This window comes from Gadus morhua, chromosome 15, assembly GCF_902167405.1.
Source record: "Gadus morhua chromosome 15, gadMor3.0, whole genome shotgun sequence".
NCBI lineage: Eukaryota > Metazoa > Chordata > Actinopteri > Gadiformes > Gadidae > Gadus > Gadus morhua.
In genome coordinates, this window is record NC_044062.1 from 23,720,700 (window position 1) to 23,747,934 (window position 27,235).

The following is a 27,235-nucleotide window of genomic DNA, read 5'->3' on the forward strand; positions in this document are numbered from 1 at the left end:
ACTACAACCCAGGTAAATGTGTAACTAACCATCTAGTGTACAAAGTAGCCTAGGTAAGTAGGTAAGTTTATCATGTTGTTATTCAGTTATTCATTTTCTTCTGATGATAATGACTACCTAATTTTGACCCAATATTACCGAATATTTAATGATTATAAAATGTGAATGAATATAAAAAATGTAGGCTATATATAATTTTATTTTTTTTGAAAATATATTTTTTTTTTTACTTGGGGTGGGGGGGCTCCATAACTGAATTCTGTCAGGGGGTCCAGAATTCCTAGGGACGTCCCTGGGCTGAATATCATTTAGGGGCCACTCAATGACGTGCAGAAGAGTCATCGACATGCCTACTGAAGTGGTGTGAGAAATACCGACTTTCTACTCCTCATTCACATATAAGGTAATTTAAGATTTCCTACAGAGAAAATACTACCTCAGGGGTATTATTATTAAGGAGATTTTCATTTACATTTTAAAATGCAAGGCCACTACTATTGGTTAGTTGAAAATAATGATCATCATTGAGATTAAACATCTCTTCCAGTGTCCTGGCCAAGACAGGCAGCGGTAGCCTAAAGTCACACATATCATACACACAAAACATAAGAAAAATAAAACTAAAACAGTCCGCAGGGGGGTTGGGGGATATCAATTTCATCAAGACATTTCGGGAGGCTCAAGGAGGGAAAGTAATATTAAGTTTGAGCAACAAAGTGTAAAGACATTTCGGGAGGCTCAAGTAGGGGAGTAATATTACATTTGAGCAACAAAGTGTAGTCTTCTGGTGGACTCTATAGACATAATTCACTGTACTGTGTTATTGACATGTTTTCGCTGTGTTATAGGGACACTGTCTCTTTAAGATCAAGTGACTTGTGTGTTGAAATGCCGGTCAGCGCAATGTTTGAATTTAACGTTTTTTATATGACAAAATGAACGACCTGCCGTTGCTTGTCGAGGAGAGAAGTTGTCTCTTCCCTTCTTTTATCGCAAATTCTACAGTCTATAGACAGAACGTCTTACCTAGGAGTTTGTCGACGGCGGAGTGGTTATGTTTAAAAACATAGCGTCTTACCTGGGTAAGTATGTCACTGCAGTGTGTGCGTGTGTGTTCTTAACTGTTATTAACTACCAGAGATCAGCCACCCATTCCCCTTCTTTCCAGGAGTGGAGCCAGGGACAGGCTGTTGAGCAAGTTGGTTTGGTTTTTGAACAGCCAGACACATGCATAAAATATGTATTGTTTCAGGTGGTTGCGATAAATCAACTGCTTTTCAGCAGCACATTTTAATGGTTTTGACATGGATAAACTGCCTTTTCAACATATTTTAACGGAGCAATCTCAGTTTGCGGGGCCTTGCTGGGTTCATCAAAATTTTGACATGACGCAGAAGTATGAATTAAGGCAGCTCTGCACAGATCTGCATTGTGTCTCACGAGTCCAAAAGTAGATCTTCACTCACGCAGAACGGGGGATTCAGCATAATATGACGGAGGGCTCATCGTTGGGCCAAACACAGGGGTTGCTCATAACACTAATTATGGGTCTGCTACTTTTATGCAGCAGGGCATGGGTAGTAGCCTCACAATGTCACCTCTGGCAAAATGGTCTGGATAAGGACATTGCACCCATTACATTTCCATATAAAGTCAAAGGGCCTCTGATATGGATACCCCTTGACACAGTCAGCTGGACTGAAGCCTTAGATAATAATAATAATAATAATAATAATACATTTAATTTAGAGGCGCCTTTCAAGACACCCAAGGACACCTTACAGAGCATATAGTCATCATTCAAAACTATGTAAAACAGACTAGGAATAAAAGGAAAACAGAGGTTAAACATGAAGAATAATAATGATTAATAACACTCAAAGACGCCTAAAGTGAAGGGGGGACCTCACTAACCACCACCAATATGTAGCACCCACCAACAATAGATGTATTGGTGGTAACAAAGGAAGTCATGCAGCCACATGTACCTACGTGCTAACAAGCCAACAAGCCTACCAGTGCTATGAGGCAGACTATGCTAATGTTGAAGCTAACATTCTGCAGCTCCATCACCAGCAGGATGGGGTCCATCATGGGGATCGTTAGTAACCATGCCGACACATACATGATTGGCGCCGATAAAAACGTACTGATGACCATCCCTGATGTCACCTATAGAAGGGCAGAGGGAAAAGGAGAGAGAGAAGAAAGAGGGTTTGGAAAAAGCAGGACACGCAAACTTGTCACACTGCACCTACTTTCAACTTGCTCCTCCTCATTTCCATCACCAAGTTTCGGTTTTTTTAATTATTTCCATTGGGCATATCTGTGTAAACTTCGGCTCATCGGACCGGGGCAATTGCCCGCTTCCTGGGGACATACAATGCTTTTATGGCATCGTAAAAGCCTTGAGTGTTATTGCAATCTGCCAGGTTCTGGATCTCTTGCTCCTCTTGCACCCACCAGGTGTCCTCCATAGTCCGGAGGGCTCACTGGGTTAATGTTCTTGCACAAGTAAAGGTGGTTTTAAGGGGGGGGGGGAGATCCAGGGCAGGACAGGAGAGCTTTTCGGGCCTCATGCTTGGTTTTGTATCTCAGCTGAGTTACAGTCAAGCTAGCCCTGGTGACATTTCTTCTGTGCTTTTGTCCAATGTTTGAGCGGGAGTGCTGCCAGGTGGTCTTAAGCCTGTTCTTCATTTGGCAGATGGTGTTGGTAATGACCAGCTGGTGCTCTGCACAGAGGGAGAGGAGTCTGATCCCATTGTGGTTCCTTTTCACATGAGCCTGTCGGTAGCCAGGGTTTTCTGTAAGATGAGCTCTGTAGAAATCCTCTTTGATGTTATGAACGGCACCAAGAGTTGGTGCATATGCACTGATGACGGTGGGAAAGCATTCCCTTGCCAGGGGAATGCATCAGTCTTTCATTGATGCCGATGGGGGATTCGGAAATGCGCTGCAGCAGTTTAGACTTCACAGCAAAGCCAACTCCATGATTAAGGCGGGTGCCTTCGGGGACCCCCTTTCAGAAAAAGGTGTACCCAGCACCAACCTCTGACGGGGAGTCTTCTCCATGTAGTCTGGTCTCGCTGAGAGCTGCTATGTCGATGTCATATCTTGCGAGCTCCAGGGCCAGTGTTGTCCTGCGGTGGGGCCTGTCAGGAGTTTCGGCCTGGTCAAGCAGTGTGCGAACGTTCCACGAAGCAATGCTTAGCCTATTTTTCACAATTTTTGGACCACCTTTTCTAGGTCCTTGCCATCTCGGGGGTGAGCAGTGTGGGGCTGCTCCGCCGCAATGGAAGCTGCCGAAAATAAGCACTGCTCCATCCCGCAGTCCTAACGACCATCACTCCTTTGCCACCTGTTTGCATGGTTTAGCTAGATACTCCCAGCCACATCCTTGGCCTGTTTCCACCACCATTCCACAACGCCACAGGACTTTGGGGGGGAGGGGGGAAAATGAGCAAGAAGCTTGCGCATAGGTGAGAATTAAGGTGAGGGTGTGGGTGCGCAGACCTCACTCCCACCATCTTCTTGGCAGGAATTGAAGGGGGCTGCCGGTGGTCCAGGCAGTTGTTCTATGCTTTGGCCTGTCCCCAGGTGCAGTTTTGTCTTCGGGGTTTGCTCCTCATTCTGACTTAATGAAATAAAAAAAGGATTACGATATTTTTATTTGTAAATTATTATTTAAAAAAATCTGTATCAAAATGTATGTTTTTACAGTGCACTCTTCTCACCCCTCCCTCCCTCTCACCATCGGAGGAGGGCAATGTCACCTAAGTGTGACCTATTAATGATTCCATACAAAATGCCGGTAGTACACAAGCTAACGTAAAGTTATGGTGAACATATTAAGGAATCGGATCATTGGACATATTTATATCATCTGTCACGGCAACCTTACCGTGGATTTGACGATTTTGGCATGGTCTTGTGGATGTTTCTCACGGAGATGATGTGCCATGTTGGACGTGTTTGCCGCTTTGCAAGGCACTTGTATCCTGCAGCGTTTGCAAGTCGGCATTCCATCTACAAGAACTTAGCCGTCTTCATCCTTTAGATAGCCGAAAAAATTCCCACACTGCCGACCTGGTCCGTTTTGGTGGCCTAAATAGCGGAGATGCGCCCTCTCCTTCTGCAATTTCTTGTTCGCCTGGATTCATAATTACTGACCCGTGATGAACCACTTTCTGCTCCAACAGGTAAGCTAGTTTCAATCGCTTTTTTTTCACTTTTTCTCTCCAACAGGTAAGCTAGTTTCAATCGCTATTCTTTCTCTTTTTATCTCTGCTAGCGTTTTCTCTTCTTGGCTGCTGTGTACATAATGTTGTTGTAACGGACAGTGCAACACTGAGCTGGTTAGTGTTTACAAACAAAGGTCCACGTGAGAGGGGACCGTTGATTTTCAAGTTAGGCGTCATATTTCAGTGGTGTTGTGTCAATGGTTTATTATTTTGTGTGGTGTAGGCTGCCTGGGCATACTGTGTTAAGTTGAGTGCAACGTTTTAATGACAATGTCGCTCCCCAGACTCCCCATAAATGACAAATGACATAAATGAGTGCGCATTTACCATGCAATCTCGCGGCTATACCGCGACACGGTATTACATGAAAAAACGTACGGTTGACATTCGTGGTCATATCGCGATATACCGTTTTACGGTATATCGTTACATCCCTACTGTACCCTCTCGAGTTAACCCAAGTGGCTGTGGGGTTGGTTTCTTCCACCTTCCCAATCGTTGTCGTGGTCCTCACACCCACCATCTTCCGCCTGCTCCGTTGGGGTCTTCACTATTTAACCAAGCTGGAGCTATTTACCCATAACTGTGACATTGGTTGACGGACAACAGGGCATTTCCACTCACTCACTGGGCCTGCATGCCACATCTTTTGGGCCCACTGCTGCTCCGAGATCCCGTACAGCTTAGCCTGGGATCTTAAGAGGCCAGTTACCATGTGTGCCACGGGGAGGCGTGCTATTTACACCCCTGATAAAAGGGCTCTATCCGGTGGCCGTAGCTGAAAGTAGCAAGCCGACGCAGCATGCACTAACTACAAGCACTATTGTCAAGTTACTTCCTTTCTTTGTGCAGTCTCCACTTGAAGGAGTTGCAAATCTACGCAGAGTTGCTGGGCTTCACTCAATAACCACACTTTTCTTTTCCTTTTTATCTTCTTTTATTTTGTGATTTTAAGGTTTCAGGCAAGTAGGTCGTTTGCTAGTAAGCAGGTAGCAGTTAGCAGTTAGGTGAAAAACCTTTTGAAACAATAAACAAGAAAAAGGTTGTTTCTACCATGTTTTGGAAAATATACATTTCCAACAATTATTGCCTTTTCCCTCTTAAATTAAACAAAGTGCAACATAAATTCTCCCACTTTTATCATTATTAATGTATTTAGGGATCTTATTAAGTTAATATTACAGATTTTAAATATTTTACATTTACCTCATTTAAATGTCACCATAATAATATAATTTCATCATAATCATTTTAACTAATTAATCCGCAACATATAAGCTCACTCAACAATCATGTTCTTAATTTAAACAATCATGACGTCATTAAATTATGAATGAGAATCAACACGGCCCCGTGGCTAACACTAGCGGCTATCGCATGCACAAACATTTCATTTGGGGGCCTCAGTCTCTCCTGATGGGCTCGGTGTCTTACCTCTCTGGCGTTGGTAGATTTGTTTGCACGGGATCAGATACTAAGCACGCTTCAGTTTACGTCTTCTCTCTTCACTTCCTCATGTAGATGTTGTGCCGCCTCTTTTATAGTCCGTGCGGCAAACTCGGACTGCCGAAAGGTTCCTTCCAGCTTGGGATGTGAGTTTCTTAATTATTGCGTTAGTTTGACTTCACACCTCCCACTCGATCTTCGCCTGGAAACGGTGTGAAGATCGACAGCTTCACAGGCAAACTTGGTTCTCCTTTCCCTGCTGCTTTTGACTTTCTTTCTGTTCTTCTGCAGGTAATAGGACAACGAGCCACCTGACGTCCCTGTGAAGGACGGTGGCTTGGATCTTTTCCCTCCTGATTCCAGGAATTGACTTGCCTTTCGGAGCTCTCGTGACCGGGACACAGTAGGTTGGGAAAACTCTTACATTGACGTCCCTTACAACGCCTTTATCATCTGGGGTCGTGCTGATGACTCTGCCAAGCTTGAATTGCCCACGTAGTGCATTTTGTTCACACAGCCACACAACATCTCAGATGGCAACATTTCTTTGTCCAGTATGCCATTTGCTTCGGACAAATAAGTTTGGACCAGCGAGTTGGCTCCAGCTCCTCCAGAACTTGGTCACCTCCGACTGCATAGCTCTCAGTCTTTTGTACGGGTAGTTGTGAAAGTCGAAGGTTTTCAAGCCCCCACTTTGAGAGGCCCGGCCCAGTAGGAGAGTGTTGGGTGTGACATACTGAATGCAGTCCTCTCTGCTCTGTACTCTTGCGTAAATTGGCCGCTCATTTGCTAGGTTGGCTGCGATGTAAAGAGTTGTCTGGAACTCACTGTAGCTTAGTGAGGCCTCATTCCCAAGATTCTGGAGTGCCCTCTTTACAATTCGCACAGCAGCTTCTGCAGCACCATTCCTGTGTGGAGAATGGATGGATTTTCCACTGCCACTCAGTCCCATTCCTTGCGGCGGTCTCTTCAAGGTTTGCTCTGTCTAGGTCCAAAACCCTGTAGAGCTCCTCCAGGACTGGTTTTGCTCCAATAAAATTGGTGCCTGGGTCCGACCACATCTTTTTTGGATGACCTCTGATTGCCGTGAACCTTTGATAAGCCATTAGGAAGCTTTCAGTTGACAGGGTGTTTGCCAGCTCGGTGTGAATGGCTCTGCTTGCCATGCAGCAAAAGACAACTCCCCAGACCTTTAGTGTCACTCTTTTCTTGACGTCATCTTTAACTTGGTAAGGGCCAAAGAGGTCAACTGATGTGAATTCAAATGGCGCAGCAGGTTCAGTCCTTTCTGGCGGCAAGTCAGCCATTACTTGTTGACACGTCTTTGCTTTTCTTTTCCTGCAGACCATGCAACCATCAACAACTTTTTGTGCGATCCTCCTCCCTTTAATGACCCATGCCTACCTCCTCATCTTTAGGAGGGTTCCAGCCACTCCCTCATGACCTTCATTGTGGGCCTCTCGAGCTATCAGCTTGGACACCCAGGCGTCATAGGGTAAGAGGGAGATGCTAACTTGAGCTTCCTTGAAGCTTTGTACTCGGCCTCCACAGACCAATAGCCCAGCCTTTTTGTCTTTGTGGACCACAAGCCTGTCTAACGTGGTGCCAGGGAAGGTTGTGTTTCCTTGTGCTGCAAGAAAGATGTCTCTCAGGGCATCCTCTCGTTCCCTTACAGAGATGAATCCTGTGGAGGAGATTGCCTCCCACTTTGGACTCTCCACGGCTTGACCTCGTTTGCAAAACTGTTTTGCCGCTCTCCAGATCCATGCAACTGTCTTTACCAGACGGCTCAGAGTGCTGTATCTCCTGACATCCACCAGCGTTTGGATTGCTGACCCCGCAGGTAGCCTGTTTGCTCTGTTTGTGCCTCCTGTTTCAGTTTGTGTTCCACTTGCTGCTTCTTAGCCTGAGTTCTGGTCAGAAAGCAACATATGCCTTTTTTTTAAGTTTTGTGACGTTCTCCCTGGCAGTGGCCGCGAATTCTTTGGCTGATGTGACTGGCCACTCCTCCACTGGCAAGCTTAGAAAGTTTGGACCTTTTTGCCACTCTGAGTCCTCATCAAGGTCTTGATGGCTGGCTCCTCTTGTTATATCGTCGGCAATGTTTTGTGGGCCAGGAATCCACCACCAGTCCTGGACCCTTGTGTTGCTTTGAATCTCCCCGATCCTATTGGCGAAGAACGTCTGATACCCATAGCTTTCCCGCTGTATGGCACCAAGGATGGTCTGGCTATCAACAAAATGGTACCACCTCTGAATCTGGATTCGGCTGTGCAGTTCAAAGTACTTTTTCAGCCGTGAGGCAAACACTGCTCCACACATTTCTGCTTTGACAGCATCTGCTCCTGCAGAAGGTTTTGGCCAAATCTCATCTTTTTCTTTCTCCTTGAGAAGTTTATTCCCACCTTGACATGGAGTTTGTCCTCTTCTACCATGTATCCAAGGCCGAGTGCTTTATTATCCTCGTCTCGCATCTGAATTGGTAAGACCATGGTCCTTCCCACAGCCTTTTCCAGCTTGTCACTGCGCTCTTTCCTCCCACTTTGCTCAGAATAGACCCAAGGTTTGAGCTCGAACCCTCCAGCTTTCAGAATCTGTTGCACATTCGCTGTGATGGTTTTCAGCTGGTTTAAGTCATTGAGGGACGTGAGGATGTCATCAACGTAGCTGTCTTCTTGAATGACCTGCCGTTCCTCTTCGAGGTGAGTGAAAGGTGGGAGGTTGGCAGTTTCACGCATCGCAAGCTGTGCGATGCATCCTGCTGGCTTGTCACCGATGTTTACCCTGGTGATTGCATATTCCCCCAGTTCTTCGTCCTCTGAATCACGCCAAAGGAATCTATGCAGGTGCATCTCCTTTTCTTCCAGCCAGACCGAGTTGTACATCTTCTTTATGTCCCCCAGAGCAGCATGCACTCCACCCCTGAATCTCAGAAGCACTGCCCGAATCTGGTTGAGGACATCTGGGCCTTTCATCAGTAGGTCGTTCAGGCTCACACCTCTGAACTTTTGACTACTGTTCCAAACAAGTCTCACAGGGGTTGTGACAGAGTGGGGGTTTGGAGCAATGAGGTGACTCACATACCATACTGGCCCATGCCAGCCGATCACTGTGTCTCTGGATAACTTGATTGCAGCTTTCCGATGTATCATGTCATGGACTTGAGCCGTGTAGGCAACTTTCCATTCAGGTCCTTTGGCCAGTTGCTTTTCCGTCCTGAGGAATGTGGCCTCCACAATCCTTTTATTGTTCGGCAGGGAGTCTGGGTCCTCTACCCATGGATACCTGGTATGCCAGTGTGGTTCTTTGCTGTGGGCGTCTCCTGTGACGTAGGTGAGACCATCTTTCACCACCTGGAGTTCTCGCTCCTCAGCAAGAGTCATTTCTTTGCCACCCGGCTGACAGTTCCCACAGCGGCAGCCTCCACACTTTGGCTCACATGCTGTCCCATCTCCACCATTTTAAAAAGTCTTGGTTGGTGGCTGAAGTGCTTTGATTCACAGAGCTGGATGGTGTCTTGATTTTTTGCCAGTGAACACTCTGGGACCATGCTGGTGAGTTGTTCCTCATATCTTGCAGCCGCTGCTCTCATCGACCTTGCGAAGTGTGCCTTGGACATGTGGGCTGACACGGTGAGTTCTTCAAAGAGTTCAGGATGCGTTCCTCCCACTGTTCTCCCCAGTGGGCCGTCCCACAGCACATGGTCTCCAACAGCTCTGCTCCTCTGTGGCGCCAGCTGACCTTCTTTGTGGCTAATGAGCAGACTTATTTCTTTAGGTCTCCGGAGTTCATCCAGCGGTACATCTGGGAAGAATCTCTTGAGCTGCTTTGGTGTCACATGTTTGTGTATCTCTGCAATGCTGTCAAGTCCATAACACACCAATTGGTGAGCTCTGAGAGTGCCTTTTGGTGTTTTCACTCTGATCTTGAGGAGGTATCGTTTCGTCTCTACACAAACCTCCATGCCCCAAACTCCATGGACGACAAGTGCGACTTCTTCACTTTTGAGGTTTAGCCTGCTTGCAGTCTTGTGGGTTATGTAATTTGTGTCAGAAGCCAAATCGATTAATGTTCCAATTTTCTTCCCAGCGTTTGCTGTGACCTCGACAAGCATCATCAGTACTGGCAGCTCTTGAAGTCTGCTTTCCCCTAAAAGGCTTGGTTGGTCTTTAACAGTATTGAAAGCCCTGGATGCAGTATTGGAAAACACATTTCGGCATTGGTTTGCCAATTCAGGTGAGAGTTTCCCAAAGAAATCCTCCTGCTCCTCTGTGTACTTCCTCCTGCCTTTATGCCCTTCCGGACCAAACCTGCTCCTCTTCTGACCCTCGCTGCTTTTCTTTGCCTCAGCGTTGGGGCATAGATAGAAGTGGTTCTCAGGAGTATCTCCATCCTTGCAGTCCTGGTTTCTGCACAGGAATCCAGGTTTGCACTGTGAGCCCTCGCCATGAACCTCCAAACATCTCTTGCATGCTCCCAATCTTTTTACTGCAGCTCTCTTCTCTGCTAGTTTCAGTGCTCGGAACTGTCTGCAAAAATAGATCTTTGTCCTGTGTTTAACATCACTGCAGACCACACACCCTTCTTGGTCTTTGCTTGATTTGGTTGACTTGGTTCCGGCATATCTTGGCTCCACCTTGGTTTCTCTCTTGCTTGGCTCTTCCTCCTTCAATTGCTCAAGCTGTTCATACATGCTTTCCTGGTCTTTGAGGAATGCCAAGAGACTGTCGAACCGATTACTTGATGTCACATAATTTCTTCAGTCAGCTGCATACACAAGCCATTCCTTCTTGAGTGTCTCCGGGAGTTTACTTTAAATGGACTTAGTCACAAGGGGATTTTTAATAGCACCTGTGTCCCCAAGGTCGCTCAAATCTTGAAGTGCTTTCCCCACAGCTTGAATTAAATCAACGATTTTCCGTGGCTGGTGACTTTTAACAGCTGGCATCCTCTGTATCTCCTCCACTATTTCTATGGCAATGGATGTTTGGTTGCCGTAGCGGTTCTCTAGCACACGGAAGATGTCATCAGACATATTGTAAGCCGTGAGCCGAAGGTCTCGTGTGATTTTATCCTCCAGGCTGTCTAGTAGCTGGACATTTTTCACTTCTTTTGAGCCCGTTGGCTCCCCCTGACTCTGCAGTGCTTCCCAGTCCTTTTTCCACCTGTGAAAATCCCGTTTGATGCCACCAAACTTGGGGAGGGCGGTTGGCTTTAACTTGATGGTTGGTATGCGATAATTAGATGTCGCTCCCACCTGGACTTGTCTTTCAGTATCCTCCTTTATGGTTGCTTGTATGAATTCAGCCTTTCTGGAGACCATCAAGGGGACGTGAAGTTCGAGCCCTCTCACATGACTCTCTAGCTCCTTCCGAGTCTCTGGTGGGGCCCACTGTTTCCACCGGCCAAGCGTGTCCTTCGCTGTCTCTGCCAGCCCTTTCAGTTGGTCCAGCATGAATCATACGCTTCCTGGCTAACGTTCGGTTGCACAGCAGCGACGCGTTCGCATGCTGCCTCTGCTGCTTGTAGTGCTATAGACATTTCACTACTTCCAAAACTGACCCAAAGAGTCTCCTGGGTCAACCTCTTGACCTCCTTCAGCTTCTCTTGGCACTCATTTGTAGTTTTTCCCAGGTCGGCTTTTTGCTGCTCAGTTAACATGACTTCATTTGTTTCCAGCTCCGCTTCGAGATCTGCAATAAAGCCAGCTTCCAGCTCATCATTTGCCTCCATGACGTTCTCTCCTACTGCCTTGAGTTTGCTGAAACTACTTCTGAGTTCTTCTTCAGACATGTCTGTATGTGACCGGGTTATACTGTTGACCAGACACTCTTTTGGCTGTAGTTCTTTCAAGTTTCAATTGTTCAATTGATTTTCCAGCTTCTTGATCAGCCATGTTTACTTTTATTTACAGGTTCCTTCTCTGTGAATTCGAAAAGTGGAGGTCGGTGCAACTTTCCAATGGTGCCTTTAATGTTACTTATGGTGCTTCAATGTTGCTTTATGCTCCACTTCCTTTCCTTTCCAGGATTCCAGGTTTTTGCTCCTGCTGTTCCAGCTTTAAGCTCCTGTACTTTTCCTGGCCAGCTTTATGGTACCGGCCGGTTTTTCACTGTCAAGTTACTCCCTTTCTTTGTGCAGTCTCCACTTGAAGGAGTTGCAAATCTACGCAGAGTTGCTGGGCTTCACTCAATAACCACACTTTTCTTTTCCTTTTTATCTTCTTTTATTTTGTGATTTTAAGGTTTCAGGCAAGTAGGTCGTTTGCTAGTAAGCAGGTAGCAGTTAGCAGTTAGGTGAAAAACCTTTTGAAACAATAAACAAGAAAAAGGTTGTTTCTACCATGTTCTGGAAAATATACATTTCCAACAATTATTGCCTTTTCCCTCTTAAATTAAACAAAGTGCAACATAAATTCTCCCACTTTTATCATTATTAATGTATTTAGGGATCTTATTAAGTTAATATTACAGATTTTAAATATTTTACATTTACCTCATTTAAATGTCACCTTAATAATATAATTTCATCATAATCATTTTAACTAATTAATCTGCAACATACAAGCTCACTCAACAATCATGTTCTTAATTTAAACAATCATGACGTCATTAAATCATGAATGAGAATCAACACGACAAACACTGGCATTTACAGGGTTAACCACGGCACTGCCGGTTCGGCCCCGTGGCTAACACTAGCGGCGATCGCATGCACAAACATTTAATTTGGGGTCCGCAGTCTCTCCTGATGGGCTCGGTGTCTTACCGGCTGCCTCTCTGGAGTTTGTAGATTTGTTTGCACGGGATCAGATACTAAGCACGCTTCATTTTGCGTCTTCTCTCTTCACTTCCTTATGTAGATGTTGTGCCGCCTCTTTTTAAAGTCTGTGCGGCAAACTCGGACTGCCGAAAGGTTCCATTCCAGCTTGCGATGTGAGTTTCTAAATTATTGCGTTAGTTTGACTTCACAACTATTACTCCAACAGTAATGAACAGACGCATCACGAGCACGCGCACACACACGTCAGCATCGTCTTGCCGTCCCTCCCCGTTCTGTGATTGGTTCCCCATCGCAGGCGAAAATCTGATCCATGGAATCCAGGCTGCCTCGGTGCGAAATGAAATCGCTCGCAAGGCAGCATGGCTATTAGGGCTTTGACTCCGAACTTCGTAATTCAAATATAATTCGAATATCAAAAAATCTATCAAAATTCGAACGAATATTAGGCAGCCCTTAATATTCGAACCTGTTATGGGCAGGCCAAGAGGGAGAGACGTCGGAGAACCTGACGCAGTCTATTCATAATATTGTAATGACCACGGAAGAGGCAGTGAATGAAGTATTGATTAGACAGCGATTTATTAGAAACCCAATAAACCGTTGGAACACGCAAGACCGGTAACCATAGCAACGCCGGTAAACAAACCTCGTAAAACCCAATCCAGGGCTGAATCCGAATACTCATACTTATAGTATGCATTTTGTAGTACGCCACAAATATAGCGCGTCCGAATGCTCAGTACGCATTTTGTAGTACGGAAAACGTTAAAGAATGCGTACTACCGCCACAGTATACAACGGTAGGTCACTACGCTATCCCACAATGCAATCGGAGTCTGGTAACGAACGAAGAAGAGCTGACCCGACACTACCAACAGCGGCTTAGAAAGACGTTGTAGAAAGCGGCGAAAAGAGTTCCGGTTGGGGATCGGAATGTAGTGGCCGCATTAGCTTTGCTTCTCCCATTACTTTTTCAAAAATAATAGCTTTAACTACCCCAAACCTCTTCAAATACGAACCAACAAACAATTAACGTGGTATCTATGTAAAACTGGCAAAATGTCATCGAAACCAGGCAAACAATCCAAGAAAGACGACGCCAAAAAGGTAGAGGCCCATGGCACGTGTGGTGGCTCCTGTGTTGCTAACATAGCTGAACTGCTGGAGGAGCACAGAGAAGCCATCTCATCTGAGTTTAAAATGGCATTTTCATCTCTGGAAGAGAAACTGACTCAAACCCAAGCCGCAGTAGAAGATCACGACCAGCGCATCTTCTCGGTGGAGTCAAACGCTAACCTGCTGGAAGGGCGTATGTGTTTGCTCGAGGAGAAGTGCACCACGCTAGCTGAAAGCAACGCTAAGCTGGCAGCTAAAACAGCGGACTTGGAGGGTCGGAGCCGGAGGAATAATATCAGGATAATCGGGCTGCCAGAGTCGATTGAGGGGCCCCGGCCGACAACTTTCTTTTCAGACATGCTTGTGGAACTACTTGGCAGCCAAATCTACCAACTCCTCCCGAACTTGACCGGGCACATCGAGCCCTCATCGCCAAAACCCCCCCGGGGGGTAAGCCACGGGTTATTATTATTCGCTTCCACCGCTACCAAGTGCGATAATTGGTCGTCAGAGAGGCCCGCAAACAGCGAGGTAAACTGCAATACAGGGGGAAACCGGTACTGATTTTCGAGGATTATACACCAGAAGTCCTGGAGCAGCGAACCAGATATCGAGAAGTCATGGCTGAGCTGTACAACTTGGGTTTGAGGCCATCTCTGCTCTTCCCGGCAAGGCTATCGATTGTGCTGAAAGATGGGGCCAGGAGAGGTTTCTCCTCGCCCAAAAAAGCCTGGGTGTTTGCCGCAGCCCACCACCAGCAGCCTGCGGCCCGATCGGGAGTGCCGTGAACGAAACAAAAGGGACAAACAACTCATCTGGTAACAACCTAGATCTTTATTTACTTTTTTAAATAATTGCCATTGCAGAGCGGAATGAATCTTTACCCACTCAGGGTACTAGACTTCACTCACGCTGCGGGCTATTTCAACAAACAGGTGAGCCGATCCCAGCTGTCATGTTAACTTGGCTTACGTCCTCTCGGCAATACTGTTGGGCTGCGTTACTATTGATGAAAATGTTGTGCTCTTAGGAGCTATGATTGTGCTGTTACTCTTGTTATTAGCCATAACTGAGCTGTTACTCGTGTTATTGCTCCTGCCTCGTTAGTTTGCGTTACTGAGAAGGTATGTTTCGCTTATGTTGTGCTGTGAGGCCGAATATAGCCTAATGTAAATTGGACACTTGCTGCTTGATATCCTCTGCACTGAAATTCGCTCAAGCACTAGAAGCTCATAATTCACTCACCTTCTCAAAGCCTGTTGCTGTTAAAGAGGATGGAGTATTATTAATCACACGTATAGCTAATTATACTACGGACCAAGTTCTTTGTTCTATTGTTCGTTTGACCTTAATAATGGGGATACTAGTCACGTGATGGCAAGCTAGAGAGTGGACGCGGAAAGGACGGCTCCGTAACCATAGATTAAATATCTGATTTGTAACGCACTGAATGTTTGAAATAATAGCATAAACTGCATTCTAAGAGTAACGGGACCGGAAATGTATCCTCCACATATGTCACCTAAGAAGAAACCATCAAAGGAACGGCTTTGTGTTCCCACGCCCGTAGCTGCTAGCCAAAAACCTGCGTCTCCGGTCATGGCTAACCAGCAAGAAGGTGCTGAACGGGAATACAGCTCCGCCGAACTGATGGCAGCTATCAGCAAAGGGAACAAAATGATAACCAGCAAGATTGAAGATCTAAATTCCACTCTAAAAACTTTGCAACAGAAGACAGCACTCATCGAAAAGAAACAAGACGACTTTGAAGGCGGCCTGAACAGAATTGATAAAGACGTGGATAACTTGTCAAGGCGCCACTCTCAGGCCGAGCACATGGTGAGCGATCTCAAATTAAAAGTGGACGACATGGAAAATCACTCCCGTCTGACGGGCATACCAGCGGGTTTGGAAGGTAACAGCCCCACCAAATTTGTGGGAACTCTTCTGCTTAACACTTTGGGGCCCGTCAACTTTCCCAATGGGATTGAGCTCCAGCGCGCCCACCGCGCTCTCGCGGCAAGACCAAGGCCAGGTCAACCACCCCGAGTCATAATAATGCAATTCCTTCGCTACCAGGATAAGGAACGGGCTTTGGCTCGGGCTCGTCAGCTGGGCACCCTGCGACATGAAAACAACATCATCCGGCTCTATCCCGATTACTCATTTGATCTCCAACAGAAAAGACGGAGGTTTGATGACACAAAAAAAATTCTGCGGGAGAAGAAAGTGGACTACCGGCTGGTGTATCCTGCCCGCCTGATGCTGAAACATGCCGGTAAAGAAATTAGTTACACAGACCCAGTTGAAGCCCATACATTCGCCGAAAGCCTGCCCGTGACAAACTGAACAAAAACGTCGGGGGATTTGTTTTAAGTGGACTGTTTGGAGACTACATCACGTTTGTGCCCGACTCCGGAATCTCGTTGGGATGTGCAGCTGTTGGGCAAAATAACCTGCTGAGTACATCACATGTACATTATAAATATAGCTAACTCCTACCCTAGCCTAATGAGCACATCACATGGCAGTCACCTTTCAATATAGTCAACTTTTAACACATAACACATACATGAGAATATAGTCAGGTCAAGGCCAGAGCCAAGGCCCCATTTCTCCTCCAGGCAAATGGTAAACACTCAGACAATGCACCAGTCATCCTCAAGAACGGGAGAGCCACAAACAGGAGATACTTTGAAGCTCTCCCCCGTTAGGAAGAACACAAGAAGATACACATGCATATACTAGGGCCTGGGAGCCAAGGTCAAGCAAAAACACACAGAACCATACACATCTCAAACGCACACACCTCATCACGAGGAGATACAGCATAAGACTGTATCACACAGGGACTCTTCACCTTCTTCTGAAGCAGACCTTCCACGGAGGCGAAGCTCCGGACGAACCATCAGCGCTGATTAGGGACTTAGACATATTCGATTTCTCACGCTTTATGACTCTGTATAACCGTTGCCACTTTACTTAATAAATCCAAGGTCCTCGTGCCGACAGACTTTATTACCTCTCCGTCTCATTTTATCTGGTCCAGTAACTAGACAGACCGTTTTTTCCCCTCACAGCCGGGGGCAACGTTACGGCTTCATGCAGATTCGCCCACCTGTTTTTGCCCCTGTATGTGGAGACCGAAGGATTTTGGACTTGTTTCGATAATGGATAAGGCTGTGATGACCAGGCACTACGATTCTCCTTTCCTCTCGCGTGAAGGAGAAATATTTGCACATGCTTCACTATTATTGTTAGCCTACCTTATTCATTATACGATTTCCCTCCTTCCTTTTTTCTCCATTTGACACCAACGGCATGTGGGTGAGTTACGTGTATGTTGGATTTGTTTAAAGTTATTATGTAGAATATAAATGACAAGACATTTCAATTCAATATTCAAATTCAAATTCAAATTAATTTCAATATAGAATAGCCTATCTGAAACAGACATTTTTCTTAAGTTTGTTTTTCTGCTGTTGAATGTAGCCTACGTCTAAACTATTGGCATTAAAAAAAAAAAGGTTTTGTTTATCTATCTCTGGAAGAAGGGCTTTTGGAAATGCGGTCTTCTTAAGTACACTATATTCCTGTGTGCCCTATTTTTCTGCTCCTTATTCAGTGCTCATAAAATAGGGGTTACTGTCACGTTACTACCTATCGATGCGCTTATTTTGTACTGTGAAGTGCAAGCTCGCGCACGCTTTGTTCTTTAGGGGTTTTTCTTGCTCCCATAGTTCGGGAAAGGGGGGTGGGAGGGGCGGAAGGGGAGGGTGGGTGGGAAGAGGGCTGATTTTCTTATCTTTTAGTCTTTTTGTATGCTTGTTACGTTTTTGTTTTTTTTGTTTTTTTCTTTCCTAATTGAACTCTTGTTTTGGTGCAGTACAATCGAACCCATACTCAATGCTGGAGGCACTCTCCGCCAGTCCAGGTTGTCTTTGCTCCACTATTCCTGTGGAGGGGATAGGGAATTTACTCAATATCGATGTCTATGAATACCTGTCGCTTCATATCATGGAACATAAATGGCATGCATAGCCCAGTGAAGAGGAAACAAATACTTACTTACTTAAAGAGAAACAAGACGGATCTGTGTTTTCTGCAAGAAACTCATTTGGATGTTAAGGAACATGAGAAGCTGGGTAAGATTTGGGGAGGCCAGATTTTTTTTAGCTCCTTTAATACTAGCTCTAGGGGTGTCTGCATCCTAATTAATAAACACTTTCCCTTTATATCAGAAAAGGTAGAACGTGACCCAGGGGGAAGATTCATATTAGTTAAGGGTAAAGTTAATTCGGATGACATCACACTTGTTAATATTTACGCCCCAAATTATGACGATGTTAATTTTTTCCAGTCTTTATTCTTAAAACTCAGCGATGTGGAAGGTGATATAATTATTGGGGGGGACTTTAACCTGACCCTTGACACAAAGATGGACCGCTCGTCTGATAAAAATCCAGCTAAATGTAGATCAAGGAAAATTATCAACTCCTCGATCAAGGAACTGGGACTATGTGAAATCTGGAGATTTGCACACCCCAAAAATAGGGAATACTCTTTTTTTTCTCCTGTACATAACTTTTTTGCCAGAATAGATTACCTTAAAATACCCATGGCAATGGTCCACAGAATAAGTAGTTGTGAATATCTTCCTCGTGTTATGTCTGACCATGCCCCTATCTCCTTGACAATCCTTCCAAGAGATAAATCTCAGAAATTTTACAGATGGAGAATTAATCCTGTTCTGTTACACAACCCAGATTTTGATAAATTCATTACTTCCCAAATTAAACTATTTTTAGAGACAAACTCTGAGACCCCCCCTTCTCCTTCTTTACTCTGGGAGTCGCTTAAGGCCTATCTTAGGGGGCAGATAATATCTTTCTCTAGTCACATTAAAAAAGAATATTGGAAAAATCTGGACACACTAGAGGCTGAAATAAAAAGTTTGGAAAAGGAACACTTTAAAACAAGATCGGAAGGTCTACACAAGACTCTCTTGAGAAAACGCAACCAATACAATATATCGAACACTTATAAAACTGAGAGACCATTACTTAGGACTAGACAGAGATATTATGAACTGGGGGATAAGGGTAACAAACTACTAGCTTGGCAATTGAAAAAGCAAATGTCAGCGTCAATGATTCATAAAGTCAAAAAATCTGATAACACTACCACGTGTAACCCAAAAGAGATCAACAATTGTTTTCAAGGGTTTTACAAGAGCTTATACTCATCAGAATTTGATAATACTGCCGATAAATGTGAGACATTCCTATCCTCATTGAACTTACCTAAGCTGTCCGAAGCAGACAGGGCTAGGCTAGATCAACCACTATCCAGGAACGAAATTCTCAAAGCCCTTATGTCTCTTCAGTCCGGAAAAGCCCCAGGGTTAGACGGATTTACTCCAGAGTTTTATAAAAAATATCATAATCTTCTATTGAACCCCCTAATAGACATGTACCAACATTCATTTAATACCAAAACGTCACCCCCAACAATCCAGGAGGCCCTTATCACGTTAATTTGCAAGCCAGAAAAGGACCCGGAACTCGCAGGCTCCTACCGCCCTATCTCTTTGCTCTCAGTGGAGAGCAAAGTTTATGCCAAGGCTATAGCGACAAGACTGGAGGATTATCTTCCCTTTCTTGTACATAAAGATCAGACAGGCTTTATTAAAAATAGAGTATCCATGAACAACCTTAGGCGCCTCTTCTACATAATTACACAAACAGAAAGTTTAAGTGGTTCACCCGTAATTGCCTCACTTGATGCCGAAAAGGCATTTGACCGTGTTGAGTGGTGTTACATGTTTAAAGTCCTTGAGTGCTTTGGTTTTGGCAAATATTTTATTGACTGCGTCAGACTTCTGTATGACAAACCTAGAGCTAGAGTGAGCACTAATGGAACTGTATCAGACGCCTTTGCTATTGGACGCGGCACCAGGCAAGGCTGCCCTTTATCCCCCTTAATATTTGCTCTTATCCTGGAACCACTCGCCCAAAAAATAAGAGAAGACGATGCCATAAAGGGAATTTTAATTGGAAATAATATACACAAAATAACTTTATACGCCAATGACATAGTTTTATTTTTAACCCACCCAGATACCTCACTTAAAGCCTTACTAAACCTAATTGACAGCTTCAGTAGTTTCTCAGGCTACAAAATTAACTGGGGTAAGAGTGAGATCCTCTCATTGGCTAAAACTGGGCTATCAACGTCATTAAATCATCCTCCCTTCCAGGTTAAACCTAAGATCAAGTATCTTGGAATTGTGACAGACAGTAACTTTAATAACTTATACAAACTCAATTATTTACCCTTACTACAAAATATTGGAAAAGACCTAGCGAGATGGACATCCCTCCCTCTAAGCCTGATGGGTAGAGTGAATGTTATCAAAATGAACGTACTCCCGAGACTTGTATACTTGTTCCAATCAATACCAGCTGATCTTCCAGACTCTTTCTTTAGTAAATGCAACAATATGGCTGTATTTACCAATAGAGAGAGGAGGGTTGGGGCTCCCTGATATGCAGCTGTACTACTGGGCTGCCCAGTTCAGACCGATTTTTTACTGGTTTGGAGGAACTGAATCCCCCTCCTGGACACAGATAGAGGGCCATATCCTAGATAGAGAGGACCTCTCACATATCCCATACTGTTTTAATAACAAAAATATAAAGAAGTACACAGACAATCCCATTATAATTCATTCAATTAAAATCTGGTGCAAAGTTAATCGTTATTTAGAATGTAAACCCTCTTTGTCTCCACTTACACCTATCATGTCCAACTCATCATTAGAATTTGTGCAACAAGACAATGGTTTTAGAGTTTGGGCCCAGAAAAATATAACTAAGATTAGTCATCTGTATCACTGCAACGTCCTCATGTCATTCCAACAGCTGAAAGAGACCTACCAAATTCCTACAACTCACTTTTTTAGATATCTCCAATTGCGCCACTACATAAAATCACAACTGGGTGGCTCACCAGATAAACCAAAGCTCTCTAAGCTGGAATCGTTATTAACCAAAGAAATCGCTCGAAAAAATATGTCCCTGATTTATAAGCTCTTATTAGCACATAGCAAAGCCAACACTAACTTGGTCAGAAGAAAATGGGAAAGCGACCTTGGAATGCAGTTTGATGACGATCAGTGGCCTCTATTGTTTAGGGATGCACACAAAGACTATATTAGTGTAAGATACAAACTCTGCAATTTTAAAACAATCCACAGATTCTTTTATACTCCTGAAAAGATTAGCCGTTTCAAGAGTAATACTTCCCCAAACTGCACTAGATGTAAAACTGCGATTGGAAGCCTCCTACATATGACTTGGACATGCCCAAAGCTAGGCTTATGGTGGAAGGCTATAGAAGATACACTTAAGAAGGTCTTAAATATGGAATTTAGTCTTTCAGCTTCAATGGTACTACTGGGAGATCACTCTACTCTGCATTTCAATTCTGTCTATTTGTCTCACTTCTTTGGTCTAGCATTAACAGCTGCAAAAAAATGCATTCTATCCAAATGGATTGCTGAGGACCCTCCCAGCCACTCTCATTGGGTAAACGAAATCAACCAATGCATGCCATTGGAGAAGATCACATATAACTTAAGAGGTAATCCACAGAGATTCCTTAAAACATGGCAAGCCTGGATTGACTTCTCAGATGATTAGCTGGGTGTACCTGTACTGTACCGCTTAATTGTTTTTATTTCTATTGTTATTGTTTTATTACTATTATTTTTTCATTATTTTTACTTTTTTTTTTTTTTTTGGGGTTAGGGTTTTGTTTTTGTACATTTATTCCTTTTATTTTATTCTTTGTTACTTCTTTATCTTATCTTTTAATACTTTGGAAAGTATACAAAAGGTTCAATTTATTCATGATCACTCAAATTGCTATGCGTACTGCATTCTACGGTTGTCTTAGGTGCGGTTGTTACTTACCGGGCCACCCCTTAATGCCTATCTGTTCTTATCAGGTTATAAGAATTGTCAAATTCAATGGCACATATCATTTATGTGTATTCTAGTCTATGTTTGCTGTCGTATGGAAAGATTCCTTTACATATATAAAACATAACTAATGCTGTAAATTAAGTTGATATGTTGAACTGATTATACCTCATAGCAGATTCCAGCAGATGCCATGTATAATTAAGCTGATCCGTTATTATCTTAACTTTCCTTTACTTAACATGCACTTTCCTTTTTTTTTTTTTTTTTTTTTTTTGTCCCTCTGTATAAAACCTGAAAAACTCAATAAACACAATGTTAAAAAAATAAATAATGGGGATACTGTTACATATTTTGGGAAGAGAAGCTAAGCATTCGACTGAAGGTTAGTAAAGGTTGAATAGTGTGCGCCAATGCAATTGGCGAAGAGGTATGATAACCAAAGGGTTAGGGAAGCTATGGGGTTCGGGGAGGTGGGGAGGGGCATGGCTGGGGTAAGTAAGCCAACTTCCTTTTTTGTGTATTTTGTTAGTTTATTTTTTTGTCCCATCGGTCTCATTGTGTCTTTCAATGTTGCATTTATTTACCTTTTATTTTTCTCATTTGCTCTGGAACAATCCACAGACTGCATTGCTGGTATGTTACACTTCATATCGATCTTTGTGCTATGGCCGACGTAGCCCATTCACAGAAGGGTGGTGGACAGGTGGTAAGAATACTCTCATTAAATGTAGGTGGACTCAATGCCACAGTCAAGCGTGCTAGGATATTCTCACACATCCAAAACCTTAAAGCTGACATAAGGTTTCTCCAAGAGAAACCACCAGAAATTGTCTAGACCTTGGATAGGACAAATCTTTCATTCTAAATTTAACCTGAAAACGAGAGGTGTGGCCATACTTGCTAGGAAAAACGTGCATTTCACTCCAGACAAAATTATTGCAGACCCAAATGGTCGCTACGTGATTGTCCCCGGTACACTGTACCAGAAACCGGTTCTCCTCGTATCTGTCTATGCTCCTAATTGGGATGACTATAACTTCATGAAAAACCTATTGTCTTCTCTTCCTAACTTAAATTCCCATGTGCTAATTGCGGGAGGTGATATGAACTGTGTCATTAACCCTCTACTAGATAGGTCTAGCTCCAGAACTTCAACACCATCTAAAATGTCTCAGACCCTCTCTGCCTTTATGGAACAATATGGCTATGTTGATCCGTACAGACTTCTACATCCCACTATTAAGCAGTACTCTTTCTTTTCACACGTACATCGTACTTTTTCACGCATAGATTACTTTCTCATTGACAAAACACTAATTCCCTCGGTAATATCCACACAATACTCACCTATAGTCGTATCTGACCACTCCGCATTAACCCTTGACCTTCGTTTTGACCATAGGCATAAAGATTATAGGACATGGCGCTTAGATCCCCTGTTGCTGGCTGATGGGAATTTCTGTAAACAAATCTCCGAAGCCATTGACCTCTTTTTGGAAACCAATAACACAGAAGGCATCTGCCCTATGCTATTATGGGAAACCCTTAAGGCCTTTATTAGGGGTAAAATTATTTCATATACGTCCTATATTAATAAAAATCGTAGAGCGCGCCAAAAAGAACTGGAAGAATCCATTGCCCCTGTAGACCATCGCTACTCAATTGATCAATCACCTGACCTTTACAATGAAAGGTTGAAACTTAAGACTGAACTTGATCTTTTGACAACAAGAGAGGCTGAACAACTTCTGCTCCGCTCCAGAGGCACTCAGTATGAATTTGGAGATAAGGCAAGTCGGCTTTTAGCCCATCAGCTGAAAAATAAAACTGCTTCCAACCAGATTACTCGGATCCGTACTAATACCGGTGCGCTTACGTCTGACCCCGTAGAAATGTATAACGTTTTTAAAACATTCTATTCTCAGCTCTATACGTCGGAGTCCTCCAATAATGAAGCTCATATGTCTGAATTTTTCACAGCACTAGACGTACCCGTGATTTCAGAGGTTAACAGACAGATGCTGTACAGCCCTTTGCAACTTAACGAGATTACCGAAGCAATAAAACTGATGAATAATAATAAATCACCCGGACCGGATGGTTTTCCGGTGGAATTTTTTAAAAGATTTCTAGAAGTATTAGCTCCATTACTACTAAGGATGTTTACGCAGTCGCTCCGGCAGGGCTGCTTGCCACCCACCCTCACCCAGGCCTCAATTCCCCTTATATTAAAGAAGGCTAGAAGGATCCCTTAAACTGTGCGTCTTTTCGTTCGATATCGTTACTGTCTGTTGATGTTAAAATACTTGCGAAGGCCATTTCACGTCGGTTGGAGACTGTTATGACCTCCATTGTGTCAGAAGACCAGACGGGGTTCATTAGACAACGACACTCATTCACCAACATTAGAAGGCTTCTCGGCATCATCCACACCCCACCCTCCCCTTCTGACCCAGAGGTGATCGTGTCCCTTGATGCCAAGAAGGCCTTCGATAGGGTGGAGTGGTCCTACTTGTTCACCGCGTTGCGGCATTTTGGCTTTGGAGGCAATTTTATATCTTGGATTCAATTGCTTTACACCTCTCCTCAAGCATCGGTATGCACAAATACTTCTCGTTCTAAGACTTTTCCCCTTTCCCGTGGAACGCGCCAGGGGTGCCCGCTTTCCCCTCTTCTATTCGCCATCGCCATAGAGCCACTCTCGATAGCACTTAAAACGGAAAGAGGTTTTCTGGGCATCCAGCGTTGGGGAACAGAACACAAAGTATCCCTCTACGCAGATGACCTGCTTTTGTACGTAAGGAACCCGTTGTCTAGTATTCCTCAGATCTTATCGATCCTTAACTTCTTCAGCACTTTTTCGGGATACAAATTAAATGTTCAAAAAAGTGAATGTTTTCCAGTTAATCAGCCAGCCTTGGACATCCCAGCACTGTCTATCCCGTTTAAGTCCAGCTCAGAGTTTAAATACTTAGGTGTCGTCATTACACGATCTATAAGGTCCCTACGTGAACAAAACTTTGCAGCTCTCACCTCAAAAATCAAGTCTGACCTCCAAAGGTGGAGCCACTTACCCCTTTCACTAGCAGGTAGGGTACAAATAGTCAAGATGAACGTTTTACCTCGCTATCTATACCTCTTCCAATGCCTTCCCATCTTTTTACCCTGATCGTTTTTCAAATCTATTGACTCTGTTGTCTCTCAATTCATATGGGCGGGTAAACATCCTAGAATCTGCTGCCATGCAGTGGAGTAGACCTTCAGGTGGACTTGGCTTGCCAAACTTCCAATCTTATTACTGGGCGGCAAACGCACACAAACTATTACTCTGGTTTACATCCCCACAGAGCAGCTGGTGCCAATTGGAATCTGATTCATGCATATCTTCATCGCCGCAGGCTCTGGCATGCGGCACCCTGCCCTTACCTTACTCACAGTACACATCTAACCCCCTTGTCGTTGCATCACTCAAAATCTGGGCTCAAATAAGGGGACATTTTAAGTGGTCTTCCCTTCCTCAATCAACACCCATCTGCAAAAACCATCTCTTTGCACCAGCCAGAATTGATCCGCGCTTTGTGTTCCTGGGCAGAGGGGGTCTGCGTTCATTAAATGATTTGTATGTGGAAGGGTCATTTGCAAGTTTCAACCAGCTACAAGCCATATTTGGATTAACCAGTTCGGATTTCTTTAGATATTTTCAACTACGGGATTTTGCAAGAACCCTACATTCCCACTTATCCCAACCGTAACTGGTATGGACCACATTCTCTTAGCTAACACCACCCCTAAAGGACATGTCTCCTACCTATATGACCTACTGTTGCCAGCCAATGAATTAACTATTGAAAAAATCAAATCGAACTGGGAAGAAGAACTGCAAGTGACCCTTTCTGATCGGTTCTGGAGTAAAGCCCTTACAAATATCAAACTATCCTCTTCATGTATGCGGCTTAGCCTCATTCAATTTAAAGTGCTCCACAGGATTCATTATAGCATGTCCAGGCTTTCTAAAATCTACCCAGATACAGTTGAAAATAAATGTAATAGATGCTCGCTCTCACCGTGTGACCTTACACATATGTTTTGGACATGCCCTAAGTTATTTACTTAATGGGATTCATTCTTTAAGGTTATTTCTGAAATAACGCAGATCCATATCCCACCATCCCCTCATGTAGCTATTTTTGGGAGACTTCCAGTTGAAAATGTTGCAACAAATACTCCATCCAATGTAATTGCTTTCTCCTCTCTGATCGCTCGAAGGAGCATTTTGCTCTTATGGAAATCCCGCCTCCCTCCATCACTTAAATCTTGGCTTTGTGACATCATGTCCTTTCTAAAATTGGAAAAAATTAAATTTGGTTTGAGGCTGCTCGGATAAATTCCATTGTCACTGGCAACCGTTGATTAACTATTTCGACCGTCTGCCTGCGAGTGAAATTGCTAAGTAGAACCCAAAACATACTTTACATCAAACTACACTACTTTGCATTAATTTATTATCTGTGCGCTGCTGCCTGTCCACCACCCTGCCCTCTCCTGTAGGAGTGACGTATATATGAACACTGTGGTTTTAAAACATGTTTAAAAAACAACTCTGCCTTCTATAGCTGGTGTTATAAGTACTGCAACAATTCCATTATTTGCATAACACAATATTGAGACAGATTATTATTATTATTTTATTTTTTTATTATTATTATTATATATATATATATATATATATATATATATATATATATATATATATATACATATAAAGATACTTTAATATTATAATTCATCTTTGTATCTTTTTTGTTAAAGGTTTTTTTTTATATCATATTCATTTACTTGCTTAATTATTTGCATATATGTCTTTTGTCCTATCCTGTCCATGTCTGTTTGCTCTTGTCTGTCTTTATCTTTTATATATAATTTCTTTTTATTTAGTTTTGGTTATGTTGAGGAAGCTGGGGGTGGGTATGGGAGGGGTTAAGAAGAAATAATAATTTGAAAAAACTGAAAATGCCTTTGTAACTGTCTCTGAATGTACATCATACTTTGTCATCATTTTCTTTAATAAAATGTTTAAACAAAAAAAAAAAAAGAAAGCGGCGAAAAAAGAGACATTTAAAAGAGTAAAAAAGTAAAGCAAGTAATTAAGTAAAAAGAAACATTTTTAATTTAATAGCAACGATGACAAGACCGAAAACAGGTAATTTATCAAGGTAATTTTGCCGGCATCTGAGGGGAGATACGTCATCTCCAAACATCCGGTGCAGTTTCGGCGGTGTTCGGAGCATGGACATAATAAAGGTTCGGAGGCGTTCAGAGGCGTTCTATGCATAGCTGTGTAGACCGTACTACACTGTCAATTGTAGTACGGTCAAGTAGTAGACACTGAACAGAAATAGTATGTACTAAGTATTCGGATTCAGCCCAGGTCTTACTGAAGGCATTTAATGGTCAAAAGATTATTGATAAATATTTGAATATATTCGAATATTAATATAAATAAACAAACGAACTTCGAATATGATTTTTGGGCAAAAGTCAAAGCCCTAATGGCTATTGCCAGGCTATTTCGGAGGCGGGACACGTTCAGAATTCCATTCGTAAATTAAAAGACGAGACTGTGACGTGAATTGTCTAGCTGGCTGAAATTTGAGAGGGGTT

At 43.5% G+C, this 27,235-nt stretch overlaps 1 protein-coding gene across 1 annotated transcript in view; it reads right to left on the reverse strand.

The window, feature by feature from the left end:
• Positions 1-27,235, reverse strand: part of LOC115560384 (integral membrane protein GPR155-like) — a 47,764-nt gene that overhangs the window by 12,618 nt on the left and 7,911 nt on the right. The window contains 1 exon segment of the mRNA XM_030379789.1: positions 2,017-2,172. Within this exon segment, the coding sequence (XP_030235649.1) occupies positions 2,017-2,172 (156 nt within the window).